The sequence below is a fragment of the Dipodomys ordii genome, unplaced genomic scaffold (genome assembly GCF_000151885.1).
Source record: "Dipodomys ordii isolate 6190 unplaced genomic scaffold, Dord_2.0 Scaffold36, whole genome shotgun sequence".
Classification (NCBI taxonomy): domain Eukaryota; kingdom Metazoa; phylum Chordata; class Mammalia; order Rodentia; family Heteromyidae; genus Dipodomys; species Dipodomys ordii.
This window is the reverse complement of record NW_012267252.1, coordinates 4,556,822-4,577,961: the sequence shown is the minus strand read 5'-3', so window position 1 is coordinate 4,577,961 and position 21,140 is coordinate 4,556,822. Positions and strand designations below refer to the sequence as shown.

Below are 21,140 nucleotides of genomic sequence, written 5' to 3'. Positions count from 1 at the left end.
AGTCGTCTCTCCTCGCCGCGAGCCCTTCCACGTGGTTAGGGAGCCACAACCCGACTCCCGTCACACCTCCCCGGGTCTTCCCTCCGCTCGACGACAAGCGGCCCCAGGGTTCCACACCTCGCCTCGCGCCACCACCCGCGTCTCTCCCCCTTTCCGCCCGAAACGTGGGTCACCTGCACGCGCCACTCAACTGTGACCTCGGAAGCAAAACTCTCCCGTCCGCGGATGTCTCCGGAACCGGAAGTCCCGGATTCGTCCCGCCTTCGCTCTCCGCGGCTCCGCTACCGGTGAGGCTCCCGTCGGGAACTATGACTGCGCGCGGGACCCCGAGCCGTTTCTTGGCCAGTGTCCTCCACAACGGGCTTGGCCGCTACGTGCAGCAGCTGCAGCGCCTCAGCTTCAGCCTCAGCCGCGACGCACCCTCGTCCCGCGGCGCCAGGTGAGCCCAGGTGGGTTGGGAGGAATGACGCCACTCCCGGCATTCCTCGCTCCGGACTTCACCCTGCTCACCCTTCCTGGGTCCCTCAGGGAGTTCGTGGAACAGGAGGTGGCCGACTTCGCCCGACGGAACCCAGGGATCGTGATCTACGTGAACCCACGGCCGTGCCAAGTGCCCCGAGTAGTGGCCGAATACCGTGAGTGGGCCGGGCTAGGGCCGGAGGGCGGGATCCGGGCTTAACCCACCAACTGCTGACACCTGATCCCACCGGACCTACCTCTTTTCTCCCACCTCCCTATGGCTACAGTTAATGGGTCCGTGCGGGAGGAAAGCCTAAACTGCAAGTCGGTGGAGGAGATCACCGCGCTGGTGCAGAAGTTGGCGAACCAGTCGGGTTTGGACATAATCCGCATCCGCAAGCCCTTCCACACAGACAACCCTAGCATCCAGGGTCAGTGGCACCCCTTCACCAACAAACCGACGACCTTCGGCGGGCTGCGCCCCCGGAAGCTTCAGAATACTGCTCAATCCCAGTGAAGTTACCCAGCGCCAACTCCTCTGGACTGTTGAGAGAACCACCCCAATAGAGGTGATTCTAACTCCCCGATTCTGAGATCAGGAAGATAAATGGAACCCACCAGTGGGCTTAGTGCAAAGATCTTGCTTGGGGTAAAGAACTACCCATTTATCAGTGACCTTGTGAATTCTTGAAGCCCACATAACCTTGTTGATATCCTTAAAACCCAAGATGAGAAGTTATGTACAAGATTCTGTTCTTTGAAATCTAAATTAATAATATTTGGAACACAGAGGTCTTCAGACTGGCTTCCTAAGACTGTCCTGCTCTGATGTCCTGTTGCTAACAAACGTTGACCTACATACAGTGAACTCTGCTGTGGCTCAGCATTGGGGAAGGCACCTTCTAGCTTGCATACAGATTAGCAGTACACTAAGATCATTAAACTTATCCAAAGGCATGCTTCACGTCAAAAGCATGTGCGTGTTTTAAGCATAAGCCCCATTTTCTTTCTTTTTTTCTTCATTACATTGCCTGGGAGCTCTTTTTTTTCTCAAGGCAGCACTCTGCCACTTTGAACCACAGTGCCCCTTCCACTTTTCTGGTAGTTAACTGGAGATAAGAGTCTCATGCACTTTCCTTCCCAGGCTGGCTTTTACATCAGATAACCACCTTGTGTAGCTAGGTTTACAAGCATGAACCACCAACACCAGGCCCCAACTTTTCATTGTCTTAAAATAAGCAGAACATAGAATTCTTCAATGTGGTCAATGTCAACAGCAAGGGAATCATCAGGCCTGATTCTTAGACCTGGTGTCTGATTACATGATTTCTCTGGTCCCAACTGTACTCTCACCCCAAGACCTCTTTTCCAAAAATGAACCCTTTGTCTCCCTTTGACCAGGAGGTGGGAGGTGCTGAAAATTTTCTTAGGAAAAAGCAGGAGGGCTGATAAGTATCTTGTAGGGTGCATGGTGGTACATGCCTGTAGTCACAACTACCCTGGAGTCTGAGCAGGAGGCTCACTTGAATACAAGAGTTTGAAATCAGCCTGGGCAACCTAGCAAAATCCTCATCTCAAAATACAAAAATTGATACAGAAGTGGGTGGAGGATGGTGAGGAAGAGAGAAACCTCTATTTGTTTGTTTGTTTTTTTGGGTCCGGTCATGGGGCCTGAACTCTGGGCCTGGGCACTGTCCCTCAGCTCTTCAGCTCAAGGCTAGCGCTCTACCATTTGAGCCACAGCGCCATTTCCGGCTTTTTTTTTTCTTTTTGCTTATGTGGTGCTGAGGAATCGAACCCAGGGCCTCTGGCATGCAAGGCATGCGCTCTACCACTGAGCCACCTTCCCAGCCCCAGAAACCTCTATTTCAATTCTTAGAACTGCTGTACTTTTCTTCTCATATTTTTATCACCATAATCAGTGAATATGTAAGCCTTAACAGGGCCTGTGTGCCTGCCTACTGAGCATAAACAAGGTAGAAGCTGACCCCAGTTTTCTCTGCAAATGGTTGTTTGGGGAGCAAAGCCAACCCTGGATTCAGAAATCACTATAGCACTATCTCCATAGGGTCAGAGCCTGGTTGTTGGTGATCAGAGAATGCTAATCTAGATTAAGCAGACTACTCAGAGCTGTGGGGAGGGAAAGGGCATTTATTAACCAACATCGGGAGGAGCTGAGCCCAGGCTCCCCACTCTTTTACATGCCTGTTCCACCCACCTGAGTGATGAGTGTGGGCATTCCTGAAGAAGTGTAGCCGTTCTCACAATAAATACATTCATTGTGGGGTGGAGGTGGGAGAGGTTTGGGCAAAGGGCAGTAAAAACCCGTGGGATTCCACGTTCTCAGCTACAAAAATAACAGTCTGTCCTCACCCAAGGGAAATGGGGGAGCTCAGTCAGGATTGATTGTCCCATAGGAGCCTAGAGACTTCGGAGGCCCCTGGACCCTGAAAGTGCCCCGGTGAGGTAGGACAGGGGTGGGAGCCAAACATCCAAACTCCCAGCCTCTGCCCTTTGCATAGTTCCAAGAACGGGCTTCATTTGCCAGGTGAGATGTCAGATCTTGTCTCCCCTTGCTCTGGTCTAGGGGAAGAAATACTTTATTCCCAGAAGGGAGGCTGGCTCATTGAGTGCAGTGTTGGTCACCATCCTAAGGAACGTCTGAGGATAGCTAGAGGGGAGAGACTCTCCCTTTGAAATATTCATGGACCAAACCTGACAACACAGGTCTGAGGCAACTAGGGGGAGCTCAGAAGATACATGTGGGTGGGACTGTAAGCATGTGTGTGATGTGGGTGCATTCCACACATGCATACGGAAGGGACATGGCTAGAGCTCTGCTGCCAGTCTTCCATGTGACCAAGAGGAGTGGAAGGCTGACTCACAAAGGCTACACAGGAAGGAAGAAGAGGGGAATGTGGCAGTCTTACCTCCTAGGCTGGCCTGTTCCCAAGCTCTTGCCAAAGATGTTATCTATGGGCCTGAGACTGAGGAAGAGTACTAAATAGGGACTGGACAATTTGGGGGTTACCCCAAATCCAGAAAGGATGAAAACAGAACACAGCAGAAAGGGAAGGGTGCTGCAGCCCAACTGATAAACATTCTTCCATGTGCACATGTGAATGTACGCAGGGCTCAGGTGGCTGGCAGAGGTCTTGTCTGGATTCAGGACTATCCAGGACACAGGGCTATGCAGAGGGTGGTGACATTGAGGCCATCTGGACCTGCAGAGCCCTACCTGGGAGGAAGAGGAAGGTTGGGCAGAAAATGGGACAAGAGGATGGACTCCTCTCCTCCCAAGCATTTAGGTTAAGGGGATGGAATCTAGGTCTAGATTTGCAAAGCACCTGGTCCTGAGGGAGCACCTACCTCTGAGGAGCACCGGTGGGCCTGGGCTGCTCACATGTGGGTCTTGGAGACTGAGGAGGGGGCTTTGGCTGGCCATGACTTAGCCAGCCTACAGAGACATCAAAAAGTGGGGAGAAAGGCAGGGAAGGGGGTATGTGAAGGAGGGTGTCTGTTGGTGGGGATGCAGCAGTCTGACCCAGGCAGACAGGCTGGCTCGGGAGAGCATTTGTTAGGGAGGCTGGGCTCAGACAGAGCTTTCATCCAGCTGCTCTACCAGCTGCGTGTGCTTCCTCTTCTCCAGGATGCGGCTCAGTTCTTCTGCGAAGGAGCAGGGTCCTGCTGGAACTCCATTGTTGCTCTGCCTCAGGAGCACATAGCTGTTGCCATTCATCCTTCGAAGCCGGCTGGGCAGTGCCACAAGTCCATTGGTCAGCTCAGCTGGCGGAGGGAGTGGTGGTGGAGGGGGTGGGGCTGGGGCACCTTCCCCAGGGATGATCTGGAGGCAGCTACTTTCCAGGCCCCCAGGCCCCTCCCCGTCGTCACCATCATCTTCCTCTCCAGGACACTGGCCTGAGACTGTTTGCAGCTGCACTGCCGAGCCACCTGTCCGGCCAGCCCGACCCAGTGAGTATTTTCGTCGACGTCCTTGTCTACCTCCCTTCAGACAAGCCATATAGAGAAGGGAGGAAGCTAGGATGAGGCAGAGGCCACCAAGTGCAGCAATGGCTAGCACATAGAGCAGCCTCATATCAGGTGCCAGCTGTGCCCCATGTGTGGCAGGGGCCTGTGGCGCTGGGGCAGGAGTGGCTGGCCGGACTAGGAGGCTGTAAGAAGCCAGCAGGATACGGAGACCATTCTCTTCAGCATAGCAGCCATATTTGCCACTGTGTTCAGGCTGTGTGTCTGTCACCAGCAGCCCGTCGACGCCTATTCGGTAGCCATCCTGCCCGTCACTCAGACCCTTGCTCCCATTGAGTAGCCACAAAGCCTGTGCCAGGTTGGATGGCTGGTCACAGGGCAGGAGGACATCATCACCCCGGAGCACAGAACGCGTCTTCAGTGGTGGTGGTGGTGGCCCTGGGGAGGATGGTAGACAGGTCAGTCCCTACCTAGCCAGGGGTTATGGCAAGCCAGACTGTTCCAAGTCCCAGCACAAAGCACAGAGACTGGAGTCCATGGCAGGTTACCAAGCTTTCTGAAGTTTACATTGGCCTTTTCCAAGGCGCAGGTAGTGCCTCCATTCTCTGTCCCATCTCTCATCTCATCTCCTGCATCTGCAAAGGACTCCTAATCACTTCTTCAGCACACACCTCTCCCCTGGGTGCCAAACTTGAATATTTGCCATGCACTGGACTTCACATTAGGTCTCAGGCACCTGACTAAGGCCAAAGTGCCCTTTGCAACTACACCAGGTCCTTTCTTTGAATTGCTGTTACTGTGAATGCTGCTACTACTTAACTGCTTAAATCCTGGAATCTGGGAATCTCCCAACCCCTCACCTTTGTATCTAGTCTCCATCAGAATCTCTCAGATCTATTCACTTCTCTCCTCCCACAGCTAGGAAGGCCCTGATCAAATCCATTCTCCATAAACTGATGAGATAATCCTTTAAAAATACAAATCTGATCGTGTCACTCCTTGACTCACACTCTTCAGAGGCTTCTTCTGGTGCTTTTCAGATAAAGACAAAATTTCAGCATGGTCCCTGCCCACCTCTGTCTTCTTCTGATGCTCCAACACAACAAGTTCCCCCTGCTTGCTGGTCCCCATTCCTCTTCTGTGTCTGCTTGGTTAACTTGTGGGAGCCAGCACAGCATAGTGGTCAGAAGCACAAACTGGAATTAGACTGCTTAGGGTCAGGTTTGAATTCTGACCCTGCTACTTACTAGCTGAGTTAAGAGCAGTTTCCTTATACTTCCTGTACCTCAGGAAGATTGCCCCTCGTGGTAATAATAAGGGTACCTCTGCCATAAAGTGCTCTGAGACTAAATATGTGTGTTTAGATCAGTGCTTGGGACTTAGTAAGTAATCAGTACATGTTAGCTATGACAATTAACTTTCGTTTTTCCTTCAGATATCAGCTTAGTCATGAAATCTTCTTTGGGGAACTACTCATTACTCCCTGTAAATATTGTTCTAATTGTAATTATTAGTAGTTATAGTTAATTATTTTTGTGATCATTTAAATGTCTACCCTCCCCATGATACCACTTAGCTGTAAGTTCCAGAAATGACAGAACACTTGGCCTCTTTATTAAAAAAAAAAAAAAGCTATGACGCTAGAGCTGAAACCCAAGGATGTGAACGTGTTAAGGTATGGCTACCCTGAGCTACACCCCCTCCTAACACTTTGAACCTGTTCCTGCATTTATAATTTGGGCAGTATCTGTCTGGCTCTTACCCTGGGTCAGGCTCAGTGCTGGGTCATTGTTGACAAAGCACATAGGTGTAGCCACTAACATAGAATATGCCCTTGCAAGTGACAGTATGTGGCAGAGGACAGGCTGTGCAGCCAGACACACACATGTCTGCAAGTGTCACTTACCTGTATCCCTACTGCCCTCACAGCCTCGATTTCCTCTCTCTATGTCTTGTATCAGTGCTGTCCTGGGGACAGAAGATCAGAGTTCATGAGCAAGGGGAACTAGGCTTCAGTTTCCCCAGTGAAAGAGTCCGGAGGGCCGTACAACTAGCCACCACATCCCCTCTGGCTTGGTAGGCCTTCCTCCTCCACTTATGCCACACATGACCCTCCCCACTCCCAACCTCTACCCTGGGACCTGTTGCCTATGGTGGTGGCCACCATGCAGCCATGGGTGTTGGGGTCCCAACCGCAGTAGGGGTCCCGGGCCAGGATGCAGTCATAGCAGGAGCGGTAGCGGAAGCAGCTGGATAGTGGTAGCTGAATCACTCCACTGGAAGCCCCAATGTAGAGGCTGTGCTGGGAGCCAGAAATGACAGTTGGTCAACAACACCCCTATTCTAAGTAATAGACAACACTATACACAGCCCCTACCCAGCCTCCCCACGCCCCCTCATCTAGCAAAGGCAAAATGAGGGTCAGAAGACACAGCTACCTGCATGGGAGAGATGATTAGATTCTCCACAGGCTGGGGCTCCCTGAATACTTGTGTCTCTTCAATAATGTGCATCCCAGAGCCCAGGACTATGGCCTTGTGGATCCAGCCATCAGCTGGCAGGGGAAAGGACAGAGATCAGACCCTAACAATGAGGTCTGCTCTCAGCACCCCACAAGAGGGCCTCACGGGAATTAGCTAAGGAATCACAATGTTGGGAACAGACAAGGATTCAACTAGTAGCACTCCCTCAAGACACTAGGAGCTGCGTGCTGGTGAGTCACACCTATAATCCTAGCTACTCGAGAGGCTGAGATCTGAAGATCTCAAAGCCAGCCTGGACAGCAAAGTCTCTGAGACTCTTATCTCCGACCAACCACCAGAAAACTTGGAAGTGATGCTGTGGCTCAAAGTGGTACAGTGCTAGCCTTGAACACAAGAGCTCAGGGACAAAGAAGACATTGGGAACTCCAGGCTAGTCATGGCAAGAATCACTGGGCTCAGAAGCAATAAGGATGAGGGATGTGGGTCAGAAGCACCTGTGCCCAGAAAGAGCAGGTCATAGGTAGGTCCCGCAGGTGTGGTGACAGGTGTGCCTGTGAGGTGCGTGTAGCGCACATTGCGCTTGAGCAGCAGGGGCCGTCCACGTGTAGGCACCACGGGCCGAGCCATCAGTGGGTGCAACTTCACAAAGTCCAGGATGTGGGACGGCAAGTCTTGGGATGAGTTGTAGCCTCGACTGCGCAATGAATCTGTGATGCACTGGGGTAGGGAATGAGGTGGTGAACCTCAGGATGGTATCACCTTCTTCCCTCTCCGCAAGGTTGGGCCCTCCTTCCCTTCCTAGGGGCACTCCACTTAGCAAGGGCCCCAGGCATGAGTACTCACTGAGCCAGGCCGGGGCTCAGGCACCGCACCCTCATAGCGGCCCCAGCGCCGGGCACCATCCTGGTACTCCATGTAGGGACCTGCGAAGACAGCCTGTACCTCCGTGAGGTCATAGCGGCAGATGGCTGAGGCCTCCAGGGTCTTCCTAGGAATGGAACATAGATGAAGGGACTGATGAGTCACACTGAGTGGAATCTGCCTTCAGCCCCCGCTCAGCTTGCAGCCACTGTTTCCTTGATGCATCTCTACCGAAGGCCAGTAGGTGCTGTCCATGGGTCGTTAGGCCACTGAATAGCGAGAGGGAAGTTTGAGGTGCTTAATATTTTACTTTACTACAGTCCTCCTCCAACAGACCCTCTCATCCTCATTGACCTCTGCTTGTGCCCATGTTGTCCCCAGGCCTTGCCTTCTATTGCCCCTCTACTTACCACTGGGTGGTCAGTGTGAAAGCTGCATAGAAGTGTGTGTGGGCCGAGGGGTCGGTGTCCATGCTGCAGACTCCACGTAGTGTCTCATACTGGGGAATGTGGCAGATGAGACGGGCCTTGAGGAAGGATGTCCACTTCTTCTGCAGGATCTTCTTCCCTCCCAGATCTCCCTGGGGAGGTAGGCACTCAGGGTCAGGGCTTAGGGACCAGGTCAGAGAAACAGCCCTGACATCCCCACCCTCAGCCCAATCCACCTTGCACACACGGGCCACGCGGGCCACACGGTGGTTGCTGCGGCTCTGAGTGAAGCTGCTGGAGCCTTCCTCACGCTCCATGAAGAAGTAGTAAATCTTGTCATCATCACCCACCGCACTGGCCTTGCTTTCCCTCACCAGCACAGAGAACACAAACTCAGCATCTGTGGGTGAAGCAGTTCCAGTGGCTTTGGAGACAGACTTGGGGACCTCTCTGCTCACCCACCCCACACCTCCCTTGACAACACACAGGAGTGGAATGGATAAGCTCACCTGGGGACTTGAGGATGGGACGGTCAGCTGCCCCAGGGAATAAAAATGAAGAGATAGACCCCCTACCCCCCATCATCTTGTGCTCCATCCTCCTAACCATTGAGCCAGTGCATGGGTGCCTCCTCCGTCCTCAGAGAATGTGGGTGGCGGCTCCGGCGGATGTCAGGAATGCTCCGGAATTCATACCGTGTGGCGGTGTAGAGGCCTCCATCTGAGGCAAGGACATGTAAGAGGGCATGTGACCAAGTGGCCAGGCCTCTGTGTGTGTGTGTGTGTGGTACTGGGGATTGAACTCAGGGCCTCAAGCTTGCAAGGTAGGCAGCCTACCACTTGAGCCACACCTCAAGCCCTTAGAGACAGCCAGTCGTAGCAATCTACATCCTTGTGGGTGAGGGGCCAGGATAGAAGAAGGGCCTGCTCACCAATGATGAGGCCTGTGAAGCCACGGGCTGGGTCATAAGGACACTTTTCCTTCCCTTCTTCAAAGCTGGTTGGCAAGGTGAAGGCCTCAGCATTCTGGAAAACAAGTGTCTCAGTCTGTCACAGATACTGAGAACCCTCAGGGGCTGTAGCCCCAAATCAGCACTTGGGAGTGAGGGCAGGCATACTCACAATGGCTGCACAGAGGGGCTGGAAGGCATGAGTCCCACATGCATAGAGGTGGGTAGCGTTAAGCCGCTGTAGAAACCGCACGTGATTGAAGCACTCGGTCTATGGAAAAGGTGGGAGAATCATATGAGTCCCTATTACAAGGGCCTACCTAGAAGCCTTCCCTAGTCTAGCTTTGGAGTTTGGCTCTTGTCCCCAAGATGCCCAGTTCGTTTGCTCTTTCTTTCTTTCTTTCTTTCTTTCTTTCTTTCTTTCTTTCTTTCTTTCTTTCTTTCTTTCTTTCTTTTTTCCTTCTTTTTCTTTCCTTCCTTCCTTCCTTTCTTTTCCTTCCTTCCTCCCTCCCTCCCTCCCTCCCTTCCTTTCCTTCCTCTGTCCTTTTTTTTTCCTTTTCTTTTGTCGGTCATGGGGCTTGAACTCTGGGCCTGTGCGCTGTTCCTCAGCTCTTCAGCTCAAGGCTAGCGCTCTACCACTTGAGCCACAATGGCACTTCCAGTTTTCTGGTGATTTATTGGAGATAAGAGTCTCATGGAGGGGCTGGGAAGGTAGCTCAGCGGTAGAGTGCATGTCTTGCAAGCATGAGGCCCTGGGTTCGATTCCTCAGCACCACATAAACAGAAAAAGCCGGAAGTGGCGCTGTGGCTCCAGTGGTAGAGCACTAGCCTTGAGCTGAAGAGCTGAGGGACAATGCCCAGGCCCAGAGTTCAGGCCCCATGACCGGCAAAAAAAAAAAAAAAAAAGAGTCTCATGGACTTTCCTACCCAGGCTGGCTTTAAACCATAATCCTCAGACCTCAGCCTCCTGAGTAGCTAGGATGATAGGCATGAGCCACTGATGCCTGACGCCCAGTTCGTTCCTTTCTTTCCTCTCCTTCCTTCCTTTCTTTCTTTCTTTCTAGTCGTGAGGCCTGAACTCTAGGCCTGGGCTCTGTCCCTCAGCTCTTCAGCTCAAGGCTAGTGCTCTACCACTTGAGCCACAAGCCACTACCGGCTTTTTTCTTTTTGCTTATGTAGTGCTGAGGAATCGAACCCAGGGCCTCAGTCATGCAAGGCAAGTGCTCTACCACTGAGCCACCTTCCCAGCCCATGCCCAGTTCTTTCTAGGACACCCAGGGCCAGAACACAAATATTTCCCGGAATATTGTCATTGGCATCTCAGTGTCACAACCCTCAGATGACCTCTCACTAGTCTGCTAAATTCCCCTGTGTCTCAAGTAGTAACATCCACACCCCATTCTGGAGAATGCTTGTTTCCCATGGAGCTCTTTCTTGGCAATGCCTCCCCACCCCAGAGCTCCCACAAATCTAGTGTCAGGCTCCAACTCGCTCTCCATCTGCTGTCCCAGACACAACACTCAGCTTGTCAGAAAACAAGCTCACCACCTCCTCCCTAACCTGCATCTTCCCTCCTAAACCTGCTCATCCAGTCTTTCCCACCTCACTCACTGCATCCATCCTGCTCTCAGTCCAGACCAGGAGTCAGCTCTGCTGCTTCCCCCTCTCTCATCCCACACCTGGGCCCTCTGCATGATTCATTTATTGTCTTAAATGGCTCTTGAACTTGATCTACTGCACCACCACCCAGTCCAAATTACCAGCATCACCTCCTCCTTGGACACCTCCTCTACCACTTTCTCTTTTTGATGGTGGTGCTAGACTGTGAACTCAGGCTTGCCTAGCAAGCACTTTGAGCCATGCTATTTATTCAGTGAATGAGGAATATTTGTGTATGGTATAAAATTCAAAAAATACAAAGGGACACGTCGCAAACAACATTCCATTTATCCCTGTCTCCCAGGTGGCCTGCAAAAGGACTACTACCGGCACTGTCTGGAATTTCCTTCCAGAGACATTTCACCCATCAGCACACAGCTCCCCTCTAGTCCACTTTCCAAACAGATCTCCACATGCCCCTTTTCCTTCACTCTATTCTAGCCTCACTGGCCTTGTCAGCATCTCAAATGTCCTAACCTGCTGCATTCTTCCCTTCTTTGCTTTGTTAATGATTCTTCCCATTACCCAGGATTTAACTCCTGGTCACTGACTCACCTTTGCAGCCCTCCCATTCATCCCTCCTCTTTCTTAGCCTGCTTAGGCCTCCTTCCTTTGGCCCATAGGATGCCCCAAACTTTCTATTGCTTTTTTTTTTTTTTTTTTGGTCTTCAGACTCAGCCTATTAACCCACCTGTTGCCTGGGGCCAGGTAAATACTCTATATTTCTTAGGGAAACATCTTTCCATAAGATGGTTACATTTTACAAAGGAGGCTTGGGAGGAATTTTGTACTCAAGGAGTATGTTTGGAAGTCATAGTAAAACATATCATTATTGGGGAACTTCTTAGAGAATGCCACCAAAATTGGCCAGTAAACCCCTCTTTGAAAACTAATATTCTATTTTTTTTTTTTTTTTGTCGGTCATGGGGCTTGAACTCTGGGCCTGGGCGCTGTCCCTCAGCTCTTCAGCTCAAGGCGAGCATTCTACCACTTGAGCTACAACGCCACTTCCGGTTTTCTAGTGGTTTATTAGAGATAGGAGTCTCACGGTCTCTCCTGCCCAAGCTGGCTATGAACCGCAGTCCTCAGATGTCAGCCTCCTGAGTAGCTAGGATTACAGGCGCGTGAGTCACCGGCGCCCAGCGAAAACTAATATTCTTCAGGAAATATTCTAGGAAAACTTGCTAGCCAAGTGTGGTCCAAGAACCAGCAGCCAACAGCTTCACCTGGGAGCTTATTAGAACTGTACAATCTTGGTCTCCTCCTCTTAAGTCAGCATCTGCATTTATAATATGCTCGATAATTCATATGTACACTAACTTGAGAATTCTAAGATACTAAATAGTGAGGATGCCAACTGCCACAGAATAAAATCCAAACCCTCTGGTAGGCATTTATGGTCCTATGACCTGGGTTCCACCTATCGTACTAACCTTGCTTCTATCCACACTTGATAGTAAAAGACAGCTCTTGATGGAAACTGCTGGACTACCTTTTTTTTTTGGTTGGCCGTGGGGCTTGAACTCAGAGCCTGGGCGCTGTCCCTGAGCTCTTTTGCTCAAGGCTAGCACTCTACCTCTGGAATACCACAGCTCCACTTCCGGTTTTCTGGTGATTAATAGGAGATAAAAGTCTCACAGAGTCAGACACTGTTGGCTCATACTTGTAATCCTAGCTACTCAGGAGGCTGAGATTGAGAACCGTGGTTCAAAAGCCAAAGTCTGTGAGACTCTTATCCCCAGTAAACCACCAAAAAACCAAAAGTGGCATTATGACTCAAGTGGTAGAGCACCAGCCTTAAGCAAAAGAGGGACAGTGGAAAACCTGAAGTGGCACTGTGTGGTAGAGCAGCTAGCCTTGAGCTGAAGAGTTCAGGGACAGTGCCCAGGCCCAGAGTTCAAGCCCATGACTGACAAAAAAAAATCTCACAAACTTTCCTGCCTGGGCTGTTTTTCAACCTCAATCCTATCTCAGCTGCCTGAGTTGTTAGGATTTCAGATGTGAGCTACCAGTGCTCTGTTTGGAGTGCTTCTTTTTTTTGGGGGGAGGGTCCAGTCGTGGGGCCTGAACTCTAGGCCTGGGCGCTGTCCCTCAGCTCTTCAGCTCAAGGCTAGTGCTCAACCACTTGAGCCACAGCGCCACTTCTGCCTTTTTTTTTTTTTTTTGCTTATGTGGTGCTGAGGAACAGAACCCAGGGCCTCATGTATGCAAGGCAAGCACTCTACCACTGAGCCACCTTCCCAGCCCCTTGGAGTGCTTCTTTAAAGGCAGCTTTCCACTACCTCCCCAGATTCTTTGAATAGGAATCCAGGCTAGTAGACCCTGGAATGTGGATTTTTAAAATGCTCTTGAATGCATCTGTTACACAGACAGACAAAAAAACCACCTGTGGACACCCTAGATTTTCCTTTGTGTGTATGGGTGGGGGGTTATACTGAGGACTGAACCCAGGTCTTTGAACGTGCTATGCAAATGCTCTACCGCTGACCTACATCCCAGCCCTTTTCTGAGACAGTCTCCGCATGTAGCCCTCAAACTCATGCTCTGGCCTTAACCTCATGATCCTCCTGCCCCTGTCTCTGAGAGCTGGATTACAGGTATGTGCCTCCATGCCCGGCACACACTATTCTTTCACAGAATACCAAGTGTTGACCTAATTGTCAACCAATGTCTCATGTTTCTCATCTGTAAAATGGAGGATAACAACACCTTACAGGGTTATTTTGGAACTTGGTAGGTAATAGCTAACTCTGCACTTACTGGAGGTTACTTATTGTTATCACAATTATACTTTGGAAGCCCAAAGGGGATTAAGATACTATGACTGGACAAACTAATTGGCCACAAGATGATTGGATTAGATGGACAATTCCCCAGGGCCTGCCACTCCAAGTAGCAGTCACTGGAGGTGCAGTAGTGTCTGTATCACCTCAGCTGTGTCCCTACCAACCCTAGCACTTCCAATTGAAGAGGATGAAGGAAGTTGTTGGGGACAGGGCACACCACATACCTGGTTGTTCTTCCCTTTTTGATGGCATTTTCTTTGCATCTCTGGGGAAGCCTCCCAGTGGATCTAGCAGGGGTAAGTAAAGGGAATGAATGGGTTGGTTCATTGATTTTCCAAACCAACGACTCATAGAGCCAGGCAATCAGGCTCCAGGGTGCTGGGGAAATTGGGATAGGGTAAATTTCAGGAGAAACACTGGATACAAAGGGAGGCTTGAGCGGGGAAAGGCAGTACTGTCCAGGGGTAATGGAAGGCTGGCAAGGTTTCCAGGATGAAGAGGTCCCCAGGGAGCTGGATGAGGCTGGGGGCCTGAGGATGGCCCAGGTTCCAGGGGCTGACCTCTTTGTGAGCCCCATCTCCTATGTCATGGGCACTGAGAGAGAACAGGGCGCCTCGAGCTCCCACCATCAGCCTTGCTGACGCCTCCTCCAGAAGCAGTGTTGAGTAGTTCTGGGCTTGGCCCTTGAAGTGCCGCATCCCAGAGAGTTCTGGGAAGAGTAGGAGCAGTAAGCTCAGAGCTGTTTTCTGCCCCCCCGCCCCCCCCGCCACCATCCTGGCTTCCAAGGCCTTTCAGAGTGAAGCGTCTCACCTTCATAGGAGATGGTCGTCCGTGGGGTAGCATCTAGCTCTCGGGATGGTCTCCTCAGGGAGGGTCCAGGGACTGCCACTGCTGTGAGGAAGCTGAAGAGGAGCGGCCAGAGCCTCCCCCACATCTTCCTGGGAAGGTCCAGACCAACAAGACCCCCACGGGCAACCAGGGACAGTCACAGGTGGGGATGGGGAAGAACAGTCACAAGGGGTCAAAGTCCAAGAAGGTCACGTGGAAGGTCAGGGGTCATGAGACCATGGGGGTCAAGGAGTCATGGGGCCAGGGAGGATCCTGGAATGGGGGGGACATGGAGCCACCGGGTTGTGTGGCCATGGAATCACAGCTAAGAAGTCAGAGGGAAGGAGGGATTACATGCCTTTCAACATCAACTGCAAGCTCCATGGTGAGCAGGAGTTGTGGTGTCATGAGGGGGTTACAGGTTACTATCAGGGTCACCTTGCCTCTGACAGCAGAGCTAGTCTTGGTTCTTTGAGGTCTGTTTTCTGAAGGAAAGCAAATAAGACACACAATCAAAACATGGAAAAATATCCTTGATCTGTGTTTAAGTAGAAGAAGGATAACATTACCCAGACTTCAGGGGGCACCAAAAGGTGGACACCAGCTTCCACAGGATCTCTTACTCTAGATTGACTCACAGGAATGGACTTGAGTCATTCTGTCTTTCTCTGCTCTGATACAGGAGGCTGGGATAGAACTTGCTCTCCTTACCAAGACCCTAGACTCCCCCCCAACCCAAACCCAATGTATTGGCCTCCAATGGCTAGGTCAGCAGTCTGCTGGCTTCCATCTCTGGGCTTTAATTCTGAGAGAATGCCTGCTTCTCCAACAATGGAGTAGCAGCTGCTCCTCCTGCCTGCGGGGGTGCCATATGCAGGAAGGCCTGGGCAGAGTTGCTTAATGGGCCTTTGTTATTTTTGTCCTGTTTTCCTTTTGTTTTTTTCTTTTCCTTGGCCTGAGAGCTCCCTCTGGAATTTCTCTTTAATTAGACATTTCTCGGCATTCTTCTCCAAGGAGGCACACATCTCTGCCTTGCCCATGTGAGTCCCAGTCTGTACTGTTCCCTCTGGCTAGGCATCCCCACCTGTCCCTACCTGCTAGTAGGCAGACACAGGCATACATGGGTGGAGGCAAAGTATAGGTGTCAAGGTTCCTTAGCTGAATTGGTGTAATGTGTATGCAGGAGGCTGGGATATGCAAGGCCAGATACATGAGACTTAGGCAGTATGGAGAAGGTGAACAATGGGACCCCTGAGGTCTTGCCACTTCCCCTGACATATCTTGGGAACTATTTCCAAACAGTTGAGGATGAGGTGGAGGTGGGTAACAGGCCTCCCCAATCCATGCAGCAAGCCTCTGAAGGGACTCCAGAAGGCTTCCTGGGCTGGAGTGGGTATGGAGGAGGCCTGACCCACTCCAGGTCATCAGACACCCATAGGCAGGATCAGAGGGTGTCACTGGCCTCGCCTTTCCCCTCCAGGTCAAATATTAACTATCTGGCCTTGAAGATAGGAGAGGAAACAGGAGTTGGCTGGAGGGATAACAGGAATTTGGAGGGTTTATTCAAGAGGCAAAGGTCAGCAATAACATGGCAGAGAAACAGGCACAAGAGGGGGAGAGAGAGAGAGAGAGAGAGAAGGGTCTCTGGAGCATAGAACTGGTTCCTGGTTTGGACACCAGGGCAGCAAGGGACTGCCCATGCCCCAGCCCTCACTGTGAAGGCACACCTGTTTACCTTTGGGGCCTCCTATTTGCTCAGCACAGAAACGGGGAGCCATATAGGTAGGAGGGATCAGTCTCTAGGATTGGGCAAGAGGAACACATCCCAGATTAGAAGAGCCATTCACAGTGTGGTGCATGGCACACTTACACAGGTTTCTTCTGAGTCACATGGGTCCAGAGGAAAGGAATGTACACACACACACACATACACAGGTGAGCATACACACTTTCAGAAAGGATTGTGAACACATTCACAGGAGTCATTCACACACTCATATGCACCAGGCAGTCTACTCACATGTGTGTTTACAGAGATGGCCATGACTTGTAGTCATACATATTCACATAAAGGTTATATCCCCAGGTCTAGTAGCTCAGCAGTTCACAGAGCCTCAGAGGTGGACAAGCTGGATTATATACATGGGTTTACATGGACTATATACACATTCAACAGGAAGGTCCCGTATACATACACATAAATGTGTGCACACATGCACACAAACCACTGATCAACTACGCACAATAATGCTCATATAAGAGTCATGAACATGTATTCACAAACACAATTACTACCATGCAGAAACAAGCTCCCATGCATTCTGGGGTCAATATTCTTGCTGCAGGCTCGGTGGTTGCCAGTGTCCAATGGGGTGAGATGCAGAACAGAACCCCACCTCCTTTCCTGAAAGTCCCATTCTAAGGCCAGATTCCATATGTGTGTGTGTGGGTTGGAGTGGGGGAGGCTTCTGGCCTGGAATGAACGCATAGGTCAAGGCTATTTTGCAAGGGAGGAAGCAGGTAAGAAACCAAGACAGGAGGAGACTCAGTTTAGCAAAAGGAAAGAGAAGGGGATTTGTAACTTAGCAGTCCTCTACACCACGGAACTACTGCTGTTTGGGGTGGCGTGCACGGCCCCAACTTAACCTGTTGGGAGGGCGAGGCTAACTGGGAGGGGCAAAGCATCCGCCCTCTCCTCCCCCAGCGGCTGAGGGTTCAAGGTCTCCAGTTCATGCCCCACACTTCCCTCCAAGTTCTACAGTCTGGGTTCTTTCCAAGGCCTGTTCCTGAACTCTGATCAGCTCTTCCCTACTAGACCCAAGGGTGGACGAAACAGGCCAGAGGGGGGCCTCCCAACAGGATCAATGGAAGATCAATCAGCAGGTTCTCGACCTTCATCCTAGATGCCCACCTGCCTACTGGTGGCCGTCTCTCCCTGGGCTCAGGATGGAGGTCTCTCCTCGCTCCAGGGAGTCCCTCCCTTGCCACCCACTCTCCACCTTCCTGGAAAGTCCACGATTCTCTCCTTTTATATCTAACCTCACTCTCCACGGCTGCAGCCCGAGGACAAGCTCTCCTTCGATCCAGCCGGACGCCAGGAGACATGACCCAGATCTAGGGGAACACTGTTCGCCACACGGGTCCCCGCCCCGCTCCAGTCCCCCCCACCCCCGACACCCTTGGGGTGAGGGGCGGTCGGTGCCCTGCGCGACCCTCAGGCCTGGCGCACGTCCTTCTAGAGCCTTTATGCCGGACCGGGGGTCTTGGCAGTGAGAGAGGCCTGGCCCAGCTCGGAGGGTGGAATGGCCACAAGAAAGATGTCGCCGGTTTTAGGCCCCCAGCCCCGCCACCGCCCGCACTCCCCGCCTCCCTCACCTTTGCGCTGGGATCCGGGGCCATAGAGACGGTGAAGAGCGGCTTGGCCACCCCACAGCACCAGCTGCGGGAGGAAGGGGCCGCGGTCAGAGGCGGGCGGGGGTGGAGGCGGAGCCGGGGGTGGGGCGGGGGCCTGGAGGCGGGCCGTCAGGGCAGGGTGCGGAGAAGGGCGCTGCTCCCTCTTTCGCGCCCCCCACCCTAGCACAATAGAGGCGGTTTGAGGGTGAGGCTCAGCCCTTCGGCATCTGGGGTCCCCTGTTCCCGGCGCAGCGGCCCGGCCCCGCCCCCTGGTGGGACCTCACAGCCCGGTGCGCACTCCACAGGCTTGAAGCCTGCGCGCCCCTCCCACTCACCTATTGCGGGGTGGCGTGGGGCTAGGGGGGAGCGGTCGACGTACAAATCTGCCCAGTGGTGCCGTCGTTCCCAGAGGGCCATCTGGCTTTTTGTATAACCTGCATCTCACTTCTCTCTTGGCCATCCCCTCTGGCTGAGGGTGTGGAGGACGGGATGAGGTCCTACAGTAGGTTTAAGATCGCAAGGGTCCGGGTTCCTAGCTCAAAGGCCTCCGCTGCTTGGATGTTCAGCTTGAGGTCTGAGTGGCTGAGATGGGGGCTTGATCTGAATGTACTAAAAAATGCTTTTTTTGTCGTTGTTGTTGGTTCTGGGGCTTGAACTCGGGGCCTGGGCATTGTCTCTGAGCTCTTTTGCTCAAGGCTAGCGCTGCACCACTTTGAGCCACAGCTCCACTTCCAGTTTTTGAGTAGTTCATTGTTAACTGTCTCACAGGGGCTTTTCTGCCAGGTCTGGCTTCAAACCATGATCCTCAGATCTCAGCCTCCCAAGTAGCTGCCTAAGCCAGTATCCAGCTAAAATATGCTTTTCTCTTTTTGCTTACCAAATCATAGTCCAAACCCAGGTTCATCTCAGGTATGTGGTCACTGAGGCTCCTGCCTTGTCTTCCAGCTTCTGTTGAACATCATTCTTACTCTAAAATTTCGAGTGTACGGTGCCAGGCAATCAAATACCCACCTTCTCCTTTCCAGGTTCAATCACTTTACCCAGCAGCAGTCTGGGCAACGGTCTCTGAATCAATCAACTCCCTCCTTCCCCCAACTCCTTTAACTAGGATGGTCTCCCTGGCACACTCTCTTCCTCCTTCCTAGAGGATTATTAAAGGGAAGCCAGACCTGCAAGGTGTAATCCTAGATTTCTAGTCTGAGATCAGCAGCATCACTAGGTCAGCCCAGGCAAAAAATTTGTGCGACTTGTCTCAAATAAAGAACTAGGCAGAGAGGCCTGTGCCTCTTATTGCGGCTATGTGGAAGCATAAACAGAAAGAGCCTAGTCCAGGCCTGCCTGGCAAAACAAATGGCAGAGCAAAAAGGATGGAAAGCTTGGCTCAAGCAGTAGAGTACTTGACTAGCAAGCCCAAGGTCCAGGGTTCAAACCCTATAACCACACAAAAAAAAGAGGAAGTAACCAACTGTCTTACTGTCTAAATGAAACCTGAACTCAGGCTTCCATTACCTAGTCTGCTCACCCCTCCCCAATCCATGATAATACTGATGCGGGCTCAAGAGGACTAATGTTCCACAGGAACAAACTCTTATAAGTTCATAGTAGGTTGAGCCAGATTCTAGTGGCATTTTCCTAGGGACCTTGGGAAAGACACTTCATCCCTTCTTTTGGATTCCCCAAAACTCCATTTGGCACTGAAGCTCATGTAAACTCATAGTTTGGACTGCTGTGTGTGACTACAGACTGCTAGACAGCAGGGCCCACATCACACTTCCACCTTCCTGTCAAACACATCTCCCAGCACTCTGCCAACAGGATGTATGTGTGGGATGGGGTGGAGGAGATGACTGGGGAAAATGCTTATTAAAAAGTACACACACTTTAGAGTTCCCAGCTTCAATTCTTTTATTGTACTCACATCCCATCTTGAGGGTCTAGTAGCTCCATTTTATTGAGGCTCTAAGAAATATCCTGAGTTGAAATTTATTCTTGTGTTTAAAGAAGACAGGCAAGATTGGGAAGGTCTGCGATGGTGAAAGCAGGTCAAGCTACAGGGGAAATATCTATCACTAGCAAATGGAGAATTGTTCAAATCTGTACATAGTCTTGTTTTAGAGAAGTATGGAGAAGGGGCAAGTAAGTTGAGGTGTTTTGTGTTTTTGGACCTGGGGCTTGAATTCAGGGTCTGGGTGCTATCCCTGAGCTCTTTTGCTCAAGGCTAGTGATCTACCACTAGAGCTACAGCACTATTTCCGGTTTTCTAGTGGTTAATTAGAGATGGTCTCACAGACTTTCCTGTCCCACTTGGCTTTGAACTGTGATCCTCAGATCTCAGCCTCCTGAGTAGCTAGAATTACATGCAAGAGCTACCAGCTCCTGGCTTAGAGGTTGAGTTTTGATTTTTTCCCCCTAAGGGGAAATAGAAGGAAAAACTCATCTAGCTTCTTTTTTTTTTTTTTTTGTTGGTTGTGGGGCCTGAACTCTGGGCTTGGGCACTGTCTCTGAGCTCTTCAGCTCAAGGCCAGTGCTCTACCACTTGAGCCACAGCACCACGTCTGGCTTTTTCTGCTTATGTGGTGCTGAGGAATCGAACCTAAGGACTCATGTATGCAAGGCAAGCACTCTACCACTGAGCCACCTTCCCAGTCCCTCTAGTTTCTTTTCAGGAATAAAATCCTGAGAAGATGGATTGAATGCAGAATTCAGTAAAAACTTTATGAAAGATGTATCCGTTGACCTGTGGCAAAGTGAGCTGGGGTTAACAGAGAGGTGTGGGGCAGGAAGACTGCCTAGTACCTGATAGGAAAGTAATTCCAAAAGCCAATAGGTGAAGAGGCTTGGCTCAAAAGTTTTAAGACATGCACAGTGCTGACTTCACATACCTTTAAATGGTAGCAAGTAGGCCATTGTGGTAGGTTCTGCATCTCACTTAACATTACTATTGGGGGAGGGGGGAGGCTGGGAAGGGATGTGAAGGGTAAACCAAAGGAGGAGGCTGCAATGCTTGGTAAGAAATGTACACATTATCCTGCCCATGTAATTGTAACCCCTCTGTACAGTATGTTCACAAATAAAAAATAAATTTTAAAAAAAACATTACTATTAATGGCAAGACTTCCTCCTCTGAGGTGCTCTGATGGCAGACTCAAACCCTCATACTTTTTTTTTTTTTTTTGGGTCCGGTTGTGGGGCCTGAACTCTGGGTCTTGGCGCTGTCCCTCAGCTCTTCAGCTCAAGGCTAGCGCTCTACCACTTGAGCCACAGCGCCACTTCCAGCTTTTTTCTTTTTGCTTATGTGGTGCTGAGG

General features: G+C 51.2%; 3 protein-coding genes across 4 annotated transcripts in view; 1 reads left to right on the top strand and 2 right to left on the bottom strand.

Annotated features, from left to right (window-relative positions):
- The first annotated feature begins 19 nt into the window (after positions 1 to 19).
- On the top strand, positions 20 to 1,248 carry Mrpl43 (mitochondrial ribosomal protein L43). The gene is made up of 3 exons (XM_013017768.1): positions 20 to 439; positions 529 to 635; positions 747 to 1,248. Exons 1-3 carry the CDS (start codon positions 309 to 311, stop codon positions 974 to 976), a joined length of 468 nt encoding a protein of 155 aa, XP_012873222.1. The 5' UTR covers positions 20 to 308; the 3' UTR covers positions 977 to 1,248.
- A 1,346-nt stretch (positions 1,249 to 2,594) lies between these two features.
- Sema4g (sema domain, immunoglobulin domain (Ig), transmembrane domain (TM) and short cytoplasmic domain, (semaphorin) 4G) lies at positions 2,595 to 17,892 on the bottom strand. Of its 2 annotated transcripts, XR_001175131.1 has the most exons (16): positions 17,816 to 17,892; positions 14,423 to 14,925; positions 14,173 to 14,321; positions 13,837 to 13,899; positions 9,340 to 9,438; positions 9,150 to 9,243; positions 8,825 to 8,938; positions 8,455 to 8,618; positions 8,201 to 8,370; positions 7,773 to 7,917; positions 7,424 to 7,646; positions 6,885 to 7,000; positions 6,588 to 6,748; positions 6,353 to 6,414; positions 3,829 to 4,884; positions 2,595 to 3,697 (listed from the first exon to the last, which is right to left on the bottom strand). XR_001175131.1 is itself a non-coding variant. In XM_013017767.1 (15 exons), the coding sequence occupies exons 2-15, from the start codon at positions 14,544 to 14,546 to the stop codon at positions 4,052 to 4,054; spliced, it is 2,517 nt and encodes an 838-aa protein (XP_012873221.1). In that variant the 5' UTR covers positions 14,547 to 14,925; positions 17,816 to 17,892; the 3' UTR covers positions 2,595 to 4,051. The 2 variants fall into 2 exon arrangements, 1 of the variants encoding a protein (XP_012873221.1); XM_013017767.1 differs by having other exon boundaries at positions 2,595 to 4,884.
- LOC105986590 (protein FAM178A-like) overlaps positions 17,685 to 21,140 on the bottom strand; it is an 82,476-nt gene continuing 79,020 nt past the window's right edge. Inside the window, exons 17-18 of the mRNA XM_013017587.1 lie at positions 18,279 to 18,330; positions 17,685 to 18,013 (exon numbers count right to left, since the gene is read on the bottom strand). Coding sequence (XP_012873041.1) covers positions 17,685 to 18,013; positions 18,279 to 18,330 — 381 coding nt within the window. The remainder of the gene's footprint in view (positions 18,014 to 18,278; positions 18,331 to 21,140) is intronic.

Excerpts from the sequence above, each read along its gene's own strand:
- Mrpl43 (XM_013017768.1), top strand. The coding sequence starts at position 309 with ATGACTGCGCGCGGGACCCCGAGCCGTTTCTTGGCCAGTGTCCTCCAC. Across the intron at positions 440-528 it reads CCCTCGTCCCGCGGCGCCAG|GGAGTTCGTGGAACAGGAGG; the intron begins GTGAGCCCAGGT and ends TGGGTCCCTCAG. Across the intron at positions 636-746 it reads CCGAGTAGTGGCCGAATACC|TTAATGGGTCCGTGCGGGAG; the intron begins GTGAGTGGGCCG and ends CTATGGCTACAG.
- Sema4g (XM_013017767.1), bottom strand. The coding sequence starts at position 14,546 with ATGTGGGGGAGGCTCTGGCCGCTCCTCTTCAGCTTCCTCACAGCAGTG. Across the intron at positions 9,244-9,339 it reads AGCCCCTCTGTGCAGCCATT|AATGCTGAGGCCTTCACCTT; the intron begins GTGAGTATGCCT and ends CTTGTTTTCCAG. Across the intron at positions 7,918-8,200 it reads TTCACACTGACCACCCAGTG|GAAGACCCTGGAGGCCTCAG; the intron begins GTAAGTAGAGGG and ends TTCCATTCCTAG.